Source organism: Abramis brama, assembly GCF_963993115.1.
Source record: "Abramis brama genome assembly, chromosome: 16".
Classification (NCBI taxonomy): Eukaryota; Metazoa; Chordata; class Actinopteri; order Cypriniformes; family Leuciscidae; genus Abramis; species Abramis brama.
The window spans coordinates 32,061,434-32,075,026 of NC_139978.1; the positions used below are offsets into that span (position 1 = coordinate 32,061,434).

General features: G+C 36.7%; 1 protein-coding gene across 1 annotated transcript in view; it reads right to left on the reverse strand.

Annotated features, from left to right (window-relative positions):
* The window catches only part of grm6a (glutamate receptor, metabotropic 6a), a 56,437-nt gene that overhangs the window by 20,410 nt on the left and 22,434 nt on the right, over positions 1-13,593 (reverse strand). Inside the window, exons 3-4 of the mRNA XM_084138609.1 lie at positions 6,007-6,223; positions 5,598-5,733 (exon numbers count right to left, since the gene is read on the reverse strand). Of these exons, the coding sequence (XP_083994735.1) occupies positions 5,598-5,733; positions 6,007-6,223 (353 nt within the window). The remainder of the gene's footprint in view (positions 1-5,597; positions 5,734-6,006; positions 6,224-13,593) is intronic.

Consider the following 13,593-nt stretch of genomic DNA (forward strand, 5'->3'; position numbering starts at 1 on the left):
TTTTGCAGTTTATGTTGATCCAAAGTTGCCATCATTTGGAGCCTTTGCAAGTGTTGTTGCCATATGAAATCTTTACAACTGGAGCTGATGCAATTTTTTTTTTAAAGTGACACTTACATAACCGGAACATGACCAAATTCAGATGAATTAAATTCGGAATATTTTTTTGTCAATAAGATTGACAGCATCCCTTAAACATCTCAACTGTCAATGGCCAATTCTTAAATTATTACATTTGCACACAAATGTAATTTGTCCGTAAATGTGGAATAAACTTAGGGAGAAATAAGACTGTGGACATTCCCCTGTATTGTCTTAATGTACACCTACATGCATAAGCAAATATTATAACGTATAAATATGTAAAAGTCTCTCTAAATCAAAAGACCTTCATGAAATTCAAATATCTCAAATTGTTAGTTAGAGTGGAATCAAGTTATTATGAATTAAGCTATTCAGTTATGCATTTGAAGACGTGGTTGACAATTCACGCAGTGCGAGCGACAGCTCGTGTTCACAGGAGTGCTTTAATGAGGGGGAACTTCATCTGCATAGATGTTCTCTACCTCATAACCCTGTCAAAAAGCATCAGCAACAAGCCATATAGATTAGAGACTGAGAAACCCAAACACACACAGCGTGGCAAACCGTCACTTGTGAGTGCTGACGATAATAGCAAAGTAATGTCTGGGTGAGTTTGTTTGGTACTTCTGAATTTGCAAGTTCAAACATATGGAAAAAGCAAAATGACATTATGCCAGGAGGAGTGCAATGTCTTGAATACTGTATCCACTCTTATCATATATGAAAAGGTCATCTAAGCTCCGAGATAAAATGATACAGACAGCTTATTTTGGATTTGACACTGTAGCACCTTCTAAGATGACATTTCCCCCTGCAGCTTTAGCACTTCATGGGTGAAGGGTGACACTCCTGAGATGCCCAAAGAGCTAAAATCACAGCGGATACACGTCACACTTCAGATTTCCAATCATTATTTAAAATGAAGAAATATTCTGTCTTCCCTTGTTATTTGAGAACCAGTGTAAAAACAGAATATATGTACATTAACACAGTAGAGATGTTGAATGTAAAAAAAATAAAAAGTTCTTCAATGATTTTGTCTTGTTTTGAGTTTATTTTTGAATTTCTCAGTTAATCTTTTCTAATCTGTTAATTACTTCAGTTCTCCTTCGTTCTCTCTCTGTTTGTTTCTATGGTTACTGACTGTGTTCAGGTGTGTCTTATTAATCAGTCTCATAGTTCCTCTTGTTTGCCTGTGTATTTAAGCCTGAGTTTAATCCTGTCTAGTTGTCTGTCGACATCACTGTAAGCGTGGTTGTCCTGTTCCGTGTTACATAATTCTAAGTGTCCTGAGTATTTCGGTTAGTTTGATTTTGCTTGAAATAAAGACTGCTGCTCATAGATCCTGTTTCATCTCTGCTGCAACCAGGACCCGTGACAGATGTTCTGAAGCATTAATCAAAAACCTTTTTTGTATAGAAGTCTGAAAGAGATAGTCCACCCAAAAATGAGAATTCTCTCATCATTTACCTCCAGACCCTTTATGACTTTCTTTCTGCTGAGGAACATAAACGAAAATACTTTGAAGAATGTTGGTAACCAAACTGTTTTGGTTCCTATTGGCTTCCATTGTATTTATTTGACCACACAACAGAAGTCAATGGGAACCAAAACAGTTTGGTTACCAACATTCTTCAAAATATATTTTACGTTCCACAGAAAAAAAGAAAGTCATACAGGTTTAAGTTGATAACATGGTTCTTTGTAAATGAACAAGTTCTTGATGTTTCATTATTGGTATTGGTGTCTGGGTTCTTTAAAGAACCAATAAATAGATTATTTCTCAAAGGAACTAAAGAATAACAACAAGAATAAGAGGTTAAAAGAATAGGAATAGAATAAACATTCTTTGAGGAAATTAAAAAGGTTCTATAATGCCATCATTCTATAGAACCTTTACTTGTTTTAATTAGATTCTTTATTTTTAAGAACTTCGATATATTTGTATAGACCTTACACACCAGATAAACAAGCTCACAGCCATCTTTCGAATTTTTTTGTTTGAACTTCTGTTTTTGCGGTAGCTCTGTATATTCCTATGGCATCGCCGTCGAAGATTAATTACATGGTGAAGTGTATTTACTTATTGTAGAGTTAACGAAAGTTATCCTGATCATTGTAATGTTCTAAGCGGATGTCATAACAAATGTCAGTAGACCAGGAAGATTTTAAAACAAGTGGTTCATTCATAAATCTGTAAGATTTTAACTTAATGCTATGGAAATACAAACCGGAAGACAGAACACAATGAGTGCAGCGCTGAAAAGAGGCAGAGCTACATAATGTCGTTATGAATGCAATTTTGGTTTCACATTAGCATGCATTTACATGCATTTCAGAAATGTGTCAGAACGCAATTCATAACACAATGCAAATACACATTGCATTCGCAGTGTTAAAGCAGGCAATACAAAGCTGTCTTCTACAGTATTTTTTCAGGTGAACTGTTGCCATTACAGTCTCAAAAATGTAAAGATAATCACGCTGAGCAGGTATGTTTAGTTAAACTGTTGACATGTAGCAAGCTATATGAATAAAAACACATTTAATGGCACAGACATTTGAAGGGAACTCTATCACCCCCTACTGAGATGCGTTACTGTCCAGTAACATGTATCAGGACCATGCACTTGCAATGCGTTGGCTAATCATGCATGTTTCTGGCCTATTGTTCCTTTCTGGTTCGTTGGTCAGCAGCCAACTCCATTTACATGCATACAGGAGCATGTGTGATGCATTGCATATCAAAAGCAAAGTATCTCATATTGTCTTATCAGTACATCAAAGGGCGTTTTCTCTCATTGCAAGCACGTTGCATTTAGTTTATTTTACAAATCTCCCCTAAATGTCACAAATACTAAAAGTTAGTTCAATCATATAAAATAATCTAAATGTGCCCTTGTTACCAGTCAACCATTAACAAATCTGTGACAACATTAGTCTGCTGCACAGCGACAGATGGAACGAACAGTTTGTTCCAGACAGAATCATTAAAGGGGTGGTATAATTCCCTTTTCACAAGATGTAAAATAAGTCTTTGATGTCCCCAGAGTGTGTATTTGAAGTTTTAGCTCAAAATACCCCACAGATATTTTTATATAGCATGTTAAAATTGTCACTTTTTGAGGGTGAGCAAAAACGCAGTTTTTGTGTCTGTCCCTTTAAAATGCAAATGAGCTGCTGCTCCCGGCACAGAGGGCGGAGCTTCAAGAGCTCCTTAGCAGCTTCGATTACCTCACACAGACATGCACTGAATTTCAAAAACTTTTAGCCTTTTATGTTCAGACCAGAGTCAGACTCAAGAAGAAGTGCCAACATGTAGACAACATTTCTGAATGGTTAGTTGATGAATTTATGTAACTTGTGTGTAGTTATCTTCTAGTCATTGGTTAGCATATTCTGTCATGATAATCTATAAATTACATTACCGGGGGCGGGTTTATGTAAATTCTAGGGTTGGTGATGTCACTAACCCGGGAGGAATGTTGTGTAATCCCTACCAGCCGTTTGTTGTAGTCCTTAAAAAGCTATTTCTTTAAAAGAAAATATCTCCCTTTGCTTTGAACTTTCTTTGCAGATGTTGTTTATGCTCAAACAGCAACATTACACACTAACTAAAGTTAGAAAAGTGAAATCATAATCAACCACCCCTTTAAAAAAAACTATGGAAAAAGCCCCTGTTAGACTTACATTATGCACCTGTTAAAGACAAAATATCCAGATCTAAAGATAAATGTGTGGCAATGCTTGTAAACAATAATAAACACAGCAAATATTCATTCAGTCCACATAAAATCAAAATTAGCCCTTTTTACTTTCTTATCACTCCTTCCTGGTCATCAGTGCACGACACGGTATTGTAGTAAAATCAAAATGTGCCTCTCAAACAACTTTTTATTTTCCAGCTGACATCAACAAGTTCTCTTATTTGTTCACGCCTTCCCACCAACATCCTGTCAAACAGTGAAAACATACATTAAAGAACTGCAATGGGTTGTTAACGTTGCTTCACGTTGATGTTCCTACGTTGACGTTTCTAAAAACAGTATATAAAAAAAAAGGAAAGAAGAAATGCATGTGCAAATCTAGCATGCAAACTCTCTTAATGGTAAGTTTAAAAGTAGAAACTTAAAGCATTTGAAATCTTCCTTTTGAGATGGATGCATGTTTGTTTGTAAAAGGCTTTGGCAAATTTCATTATACTTTCAGAAAAACAAATAAAAAAGTGTAGTTCTCTCAGCTTATTTCATTGTTTACATACAAGTTTAAATTGTTGATTTAAATTATTTTAAGATAATTTGGTAGTTGCTGTGTTTAAATTGTTGATTTAAATTATTTTAAGATAATTTGGTAGTTGCTGTTTTTAAACATTTATTCAGTGTCCACTAAACTTCCATTGTAAGTGCATTAGATGTTTTCCTTTAAAAAAAAACATAAAAATACATTTTTATATAATTTTTTTTTATTACAGGTAGTTGAGCTGAAGCTTTTCTCATGGCAAGAGCTCTGTTGAGCTCTGAACTTGCCATTGGCTTGGCTTGCTTAGTTGGGGACATTAAATTTAACATTTAATTTAATATTCAACAATAATATTGATCTGCCTGCATTGACACTATTATACAAGAACTGAACTGAGCTGGACGATGACATCATGGTTTACTCCAGAGCGGCTATATATACATATATATACATATACACATACACATATACACATATATATATATATATATATGAACTAAATTAATAACTTTTTCACTGAACTTACTTAAGCTGGACTGTGATGCTATTTTCTTCTGGAAACAAACTTTTTTGCACTATTTTCCTGTTATCTCTGTAAAGCTTTGAAACAATCTGTACTGTAAAAGTTAAAGCACTATATAAATAAATGTGACTTGACTTGACTCGACTTGTAAAGATTTAAGTTCACCAGAAAATGAAAATTCTGTCATCATTTACTGACCCTCATGTCGTTCCAAACCCATAAAACTTTCGTTCATCTTCGGAAGACAAATGAAGATATTTTTAATGAAATCTGAGAGCTTTCTGTCCCTCCATTGACAGCTACGCAACTACTTTGACGCTACTCTACTACAGAAACCACTCAGATATTATTAAAAATGATCTTCATTTGTCTTCCGAAAATTAGTGAAAGTCTTATGGGTTTGGAACGACATGAGGGTGAGCAAATGATGACAGGATATTACATTTTGGCTGAACTAACCCTTTAATTTTCTACCAGTTACATTACATTACATTACACTGGTGGTGGTTGAGGAGAGATTCCCTGATACAATTGTAAAGCGCTTTGGGTGTACAGTAGTACATATGAAAGCGCTATATAAATGCCTCATTCATTCATTCACTCATTCATTACATAAAATAAAATGTAAAAATTAGGTGTATTTTTGATAAAACATACCACAGATGCAGCTAATAGAATTCAAGCTGTTAACCCAGAATATTCCTATAAGGTCTTGCTGATCAAACATACATTAAGCATATCAATCACTTACTTGATGTCGTCCTCATGGGCAAAGATGATGACTCCTCGAGCATTGGGGGTCTCCATTAGTCTCTTAATGATCTTGTCAAACTCTCCTGGTTTGGGCTCTCGTGGGATCTTCATGGACTGAGCGATGCACAGACCTCCTTTGTCAGAGAAAGAGAGAGATGGACACCGATGCTGAAATTTTTCTCGACTAAAATGTGACTCACTTTCTATTTATATTAATGACCGGCATAAATTTCTGGCAGCAGATGGGTACAAATGCATGCAGCTGTCTCAGTCTTTGGAACTTTTTGAAAGATAGCATATTAATGGAAAGTCCAATCTGGATCATATATGCTGCAGTGTGTTTTACATCGATAGACTCTCAAGCACACCAGAAGCTTCAAAGCTTGATGACTGTACAGATACTGTACCTGCCTCTCGAGAGATCTGAATGAAGGCATCTACTCCACTTTCACCATAATTCCCCTCTGATGCTAAAGTGGACACATAGTTCCAGCCCAGTGCCTTCACGATGTCCACCATAGCTTGGGCCTGGTAGGAGTCTGGTGGTACCACACGAGAGAAGAAGTCATAGCGGTTATTGTCGCTCAGCTCTGGTGCTGTGGAGGCGTAACTGATCTGGGGGATCTGGAAGACAAAATGAGAGGAGATTTAAAATCCTTTTTAAAAGCAAGTATCTTGCTAACTCCCCTAGGTGGGAGGAAAAAGTAAAAAAAAAAAAAAAAAAACACATTTTCTTAGTCTGTGTTTTTGTCCTGGTTTCCAGTAGAAATATCAAAACATCCTTAAAAACAAGATAAATAGATATGAGATGATTATAAGACTTAATTTCTAAGAGCATTTCTTTAATTCAGTTTTTTTTTTTTTTAAACCTTCTGGCAAATATTTCTTGTTTTAAAGCTGCAGTTCGTTAGCCTGACTACGTCAGACTTCGTACTTCCGCTCAATTTCAGTTCGCTTCTGTACTCAGTCTGAGATAGCGACCGTTTTCCCCGTTTTCCTCCGGCCTCAAAACAGCCGGCCAATCAACGAACAGAGGGCGGGCTGAGAGCCGTGACGTACACGCTGATTGTACCGTGGATGCGTAGATTTACTTCACATAATCTGCAAAAGTCGTTCACAGCCATGTTCACTCCGGTATTTCCCTCGATGATTTTGTTTTCGCATCATACATGTGTTTACAGTGGAAGTTAGATGCGGCTGAGCATGCGCATAACACACGCCATTACCAAACGTTATGTGATTGGCTTACGGGTAACCAATGATTTTAAACTTCTGACAAGCCCCCCCCCACCCCCACCCCCACCCCCGCGAGAAAGAAAACGCTTTTCAATTATGCCCTTCCAGACTCTGTCTGCGAAGTAGCAGAGTTTGGTATTACCAGGCTAGCAGTCCGTAGTTTTTCCTCTTTGTCGCCATCTCTGTTCAAAATCTATTATCAACTTAACGTGGGTTTTGCCTCGGCACGGCATAGCGCGGATGAATCCAATGTTTTGAGGAGAATGATAATGTCATTCGGAATCACAGATTCAGTAATCTGAACACAGTAATCTGAACAAGTAACTAATATCCACTTTTGTTCTAACCAACTAAGGGAAAAAAAGCATTGCAGTAAATCGCGCTGATTAAATCTAACGATCGCTTATCATATCACGCCAAACCGTGCAAATTATACTTTGTTCTCAAATTGTTAATGTTAACAACATCAGCATTGCGTGACTACATTTATTACCCTTCGGATATTATCCTTGTTTTCGCATGGGCCGGTTGCAGTCTCTTTTTTTCTGTAGCCACTCCGAAGTCTGAAGTCTTTTGCATTTTACAACGGGTGAATCTCCAGTTGTCACTGGTGATTGTTGTTTGAACCTTTCTGGATCCGCCATCAAATTTATAAGTTTAATTATATCAAGTGCTGTGAGAAAAGGCTAAAAATCTCCACCTCCAACACACGCACCTCACACGCAATATAGCCTACTAGCCGAAACTCCTTCTTTATGTGTACAGATGTGACGTAACGACGCAAAGCCATGCTCGAATTTCCTGTGGAAATCCACCAGTACCACTGGAATTAAAAACATTATTACAAGCTTATCGTTTTGAGTCGAGCTAAGGCAAGCAGATAGTTTGAACACTGGTTGGTTATGTACTTGCTCCAAAAAAATCTTTTGATAATTTTTAACCCAAAAAAGTTACGTACTGCAGCTTTAAGCATAAACCTCACCAAATATTGTATGCTTAAAACAAGAAAATGGTAAAAAAAAGAAAAAAAGAAAAAAAGAATAAGAAAAATAATCTTAATTAAAAAAATTACTGTTCAAAAGTTGGTGAGACTTCTTTCAAAAACATTAACACTTATGAAGGCTGCATTTATTTGATCAAAAATACAGTAAAAACAGTGATATTGTAAAATATTATTATGATTAAAAATAACTGTTTTTTATTTGAATATATTTGAAAATGTAATTTATTCCTGTGATGGTAAATCATTACTCCAGACATCAGTCAAATCAAATCAAATCAAATCAAGTATATTTGTATAACGCTTTTCACAATACAGATTGTATCAAAGCAGCTTCACAGTATTAAATTAAAATAAAATAATACAACAAGGTTTGTTTCTAGTGGAATTTATTGATTGATAAAATAAAATTAAATATCCCCAAAATATCCCCAACTGAGCAAGCCAAAGGCAACAGTGGCAAGGAACCGAAAAAACTCCATCAGGTGACCTAATGGAGAAAAAAAAACCTTGGGAGAACCCAGGCTCAGTCGGGGGCCAGTTCTCCTCTGGCATTTATGAACTAGAGGCCGGATTGTAGTTTGAACTGTAAGATTAAAAATATTATATGAATGCCTGGCCGAAAAGATGCGTCTTTAATCTAGTTTTAAACTGGGAGAGCGAGTCCGAGCAACGAACAGTATCAGGAAGACTTCCAGAGTTTCGGAGCCAAATGAAAATGCTCTCCCTCCTTTGGTTGATCTGGATATCCTAGGTATGACCAAAAGCCTCGAATTTATTGATCTTAAAGAGCGCGATGGATTAAAGGGCGATAGAAGATCCGTTAAATAGACTGGAGCTAAGCTGTTTAGGGCTTTATAAGTCAGTAGCAATACCTTGTAATTAATACGGAACTTTATAGGTAACCAATGTAGTGATGATAAAATCGGTGTTATATGATAATATTTTCTTGATCTAGTAAGAACTCTAGCGGCGGCATTTTGGACTAACTGTAGTTTGTTTATTGAGGATGCAGGACAACCAGCTAATAAAGCATTACAGTAATCTAGTCTCGAGGTCATGAATGCATGAACTAACTTTTCTGCATCAGAAACTGATAGCATATTACGTAGCTTAGCAATGTTTCTAAGGTGGAAAAAGGCTGTTTTTGTAACATATGAAATATGATTTTCAAAAGACAGGTTACAATCGAGTATAACACCCAGGTCTTTTACTGTAGAGGATAAAGTAACAGGACATCCTACGATGTCAAAGTTGCATTGTGAGAGGTTCTGTGGGCGTTTTTTGAACCGATAAGTGTCACATGATCCTTCAGAAATCATTCTAATATGCTGATTTGCTGCTCAAGAAACATTTCTTATTATCAATGTTGAAAACCGTTGTGTTACTTAATATATTTGTGGAAACCATGATAGATTATATTCAGAATTAAATAGAAAGATCAATATAACAGTATTTATTTAAAATATAAATCTTTTATAACATTATAAATGCCTTTAATGATCAATTTAATGCATCATTGCTGAAACCAAATGAAATAAAATGTGACAAAAAAGTTGTTACTTTGGCCCAAATGAGTGTTAGCATGGTACTTCATACTTTCATAGGCCACTCAAGCTTTGACAACAAAATGTTGTAGTGAATTATCAGCACTATTACATCATTTGTCTGGAGCAAACGCAGATGCCCGCTGTTGGTGTCATCATGATTGGTCGCTCGGTTCACCCAGTGACTGATAAACCTAGATCGACTCCCTCTTTTTATAGCAGTGAAAGTGGAGCAACGATTGTGTCTCGTCAGCTAATGCACAGAAGGTAAGCGAGGTCTCGGCATGTGGGTGAGCCGTATGGGGCAGACTTACAACAGGTAGATGGATGAATCAACAATCCATTTGACAGATTATCTGTGAGGATAAGAGGGGTTTTAGTCAAATTAAGTTAAGCACAGGAGGAGAGAGATACAGAGATCAGGAGGGGGGAAGGAGAAGAATTCATTTAACACTGATTATGTCCGGCGGCCCCCGCGAATGAAACTTTAACTTAGCGTTTCACAATCCTGCACATTACAAGTGTCTAAAAAATCTGACACACCCAATTCAGGTCATGGAGCACTCCACTAATGAACTGATGAAATGAATCAGATAACAGGCCTTTACAAAAAAAGTACTGTGGTGGTACCATGTTACGCGGACTGGGCGATTACGCAGATTTCACAATCTAATTCACAAGCCCCTTTTTTAGATTCCCATCTCGATTCGATTCATTTGAAAATATTTTAGGTGCATGTCAATGACTAATCTAGTGATTAATGCTGTAAACTGTACATGACACCCTCTCGCTTAGTACATTACTATGATATTACAGGTTAAAATTGAGAACAGAGCCCAAACAATTATTAAATTTAATCGCTATGTATTTTTAAATATAATAATTAACATTAAATTTAAAACAAGAGCTGTTTACAAACATTTAAATTGCACATTACCCAGTTTTTATTTCAACTTTCTGATATTACTGTTTCCACTCCAATTTGTTGTTGAAATGTAATAATTTAAATGGTGTCTGTCATAAAAACTTGTTTCATGACAGATTTGTTCAAATGTACATAAAAAAATTACAGACAGACAGACAGAATCGCTGCATGGTGTTTCTGACGTCACAAACTACCTTGTAACCAATCACGTCAACGTGTGATCGTCAACGAGTGCAGGGCTAATTTGCATATTCATAGAACCACGTATACTAAATGAGGCAAAGGTGTAGAGTTGCATTCAAGCTATTTTAAGGCATGAATAATTTTTTTTCAAGGAAAATACACTTAAATATGTCATTTTGGTGATCAGAGATGAGTTTTAAGGGATAAAATTATTGACTACAGGGGGAGTTTAACTAATGGACGGTAGCTGTAGCTGCTCGCATCTCAGCTTGCCTGACAGACATTTCTGGCTGGATGAAGGACCATCACCTTCAACTAAACCTTGCGAATACAGAGTTGCTTGTGGTCCCGGCCAACCCAACACTACACCACAACTTCTCCATTCAGCTAGGCTCGTCATCCATAACTCCATCAAGGTCAGCCAGGAACCTTGGAGTTGTAATTGATGATCAATTGAACTTCACAGACCACATTGCAAGAACTGCCCAGTCCTGCAGATGTGCCTTATACAACATCAGGAGGATCAGGCCCTTTCTATCAGAGCATGCTACACAACTCCTTGTCCAAGCACTTGTTCTATCCAGACTGGACTACTGTAATGCTCTCCTGGCAGGTCTTCCAGCTTGCACTATCAAACCTCTGCAACTGATGCAAAATTCTGCAGCTAGAGTGGTCTTTAACGAGCCGAAGAGAGCACACGTCACTCCTCTCCTCACAAAATTGCACTGGTTGCCAGTTGCTCCTCGCGTCAAAATTCAATAGACTTCACAGTGCTAAATTTTACTGCACCCCATTTTGGGGGTATGATTCCCCACTAGTCTGATTCCCCAGCTGGACAGGTCTCTGGCTCAGACAGAAGTATTTAATAGTCTGCACTAGTGACTCCATAACAGCAACGTTCACTACCTCTCATCAGAGCCGTCACAATCCAAATCCAACCTTTTAATCACAGTAATGGCTGCTGTCTGCCCCTGATCTGTGTCCACGCACCCAACAAAAGCCCTAATTTCAATGATGTGCATGTAGTATTTTTGTGTGTTTGTATTATGTGTCAATGCTTATGATTGTCAATCTGTTCGCCATTTGCAAGAAAATTCACAAAAGAAATCAAAATTAAAGCTCTTCGATATGTCCTGTACCTAATTTCGGTTTCAATAGGAAATATATCAGCATAGGACAGAAATACAGACTCATAAAGTAATATCATGTGGTCTTTAACATCCCAGTTCCCAGCGAGCAGTTCTGTGTTTAAAAGACGTCTAATAGCGGTCCAAACACAGCTTTGACGTCTAGGCTAAAACAATATTGGGCTATCAGTGAAAATGTAATAGACATCTAACCATAGCATAGCCCAAGAATAGATGCACAGGCTACGCATAGAACATGTCAAAGAAATGAAACAAAACACCTTGTAATCACTGTTGACTTTGCAAGTTATTTTGGCAAAAACGACATGTAACCAAATTAAAGGTTATTTTGTCTAGAAGTGGGTTACTCATAGCCGGACTACATCGGGTCTATAGTTAACCGAGACAATGAAATGACAGCTATTGCTTGCTGGGTTGTTTATCAAATTAAATGGAATTCGAATGGAGACTTCCGATTAAGTGTTCTACTTTTTAGATGTTTATATTGAGGAAAAAGATCTCATGTGATCCCATGTATCTCCTCTAAAATATATCGCAAATCTTGCTCAGGTTTGACAAGACAACAAGTCAGAGATATCACTAATTTCGTATCAAATTCTTCCAACACCAAATGATCTGAATTCCTATCCACATTTATTTTATAGCTCTTACTATAGGTCATCGATTGTCTGCTAACAAAGGACTTTTAGGAGAAACATCTGAGACATTAAATTTATTCATTTAGCAGATGGTTTGACAAGCAATTGAGGAACATCACAAGCTATTTGTCATGAATTCAACCAATATTCATTCATAGTCGAGAATGCCATAACTGAAGTATAAACTAGATAAAAAGAAAGGAAGAAAAAGGAAGTGGATACTTCAATGGAAGAATGCTAATACGTTTCCAGATCTATGAAAGAGCAGCAGTACAACTATCCTCAAGGAGTTGATCTGTTGTCTGTCTTTTTCTACAACAACAAATCAATCCATCATGATGTCGCCACTGGTCTTCCTCAAATGACCCGAACACAGTTCGCATGAAGTTTGAGACGACTCTTAAATACCCTTTGCTGAAAGCACATTCATGAATCATTGGCAGCCTAGAGCAATTTTCTTGATTAATTAGACACGGCAGTTAATTAGAAGCTTTGATCCAAGACTTCTGCTCTCCAAACGAACATATGATAAAGAAAACGCTCAGCATGTTCTTCAAAAACTTCACTTTTCAAGCTTTTCAAGTTTACCAACACTACATTTATTTAAAATGTAGAAGTTTCATGGTTAATAAAGACCTTGACTACATTCATTGCTATAAATAGGCTAATCTTTAAAAAAATTTACATAACTGTAAACATCCAAACATTGTTTATTATGATATTTGCCCCCTGGATATGCCTTATTAGAGGTTTTTGCAAACTAATGCTCATACTCAAGTTTAGAGATTTAAACAATAAATACAGACATGAATGATTCCTCAAATTTTCAAGTGATTAGATGAATTTTAGCTTAGCAGATGTTAAAACAAGCAGAAAAAAATCATTAGTCCTACACTAAAAGAAAGAGGGATCCGTACTTCAACTTTAAGTTTTCAATACGCAAGTAAGCTATTTACTGTGAATGTGTAAAACTTCTGATTTCATGAGCCACTTTAGGTAGATAACTAGAAGATTGCATGGTAATGTTATGTTTTATTGTATTTTTGTTCATGTTCCTGTGTTTCCTTTCAGTTTAGTTCTCATTTCCATGATTACTGAAGGTGCATTCAAGCCATGTCGTAATTACCGTAACGATTCTGAACTGTAAAAAGCCATCATGGGCTTGTAGAACTTGTGTGTTCGACTTGAAGCGGCGCTGTGCAGACCGATCGGTGCATGACATAAATGTACCGCGAGAGCAATTCGAAAGCATACAGAGCTTTATTTACGGTAATTACGACATGGCGTATTGAAGTATTTTTTTAAGTTGATCCAACT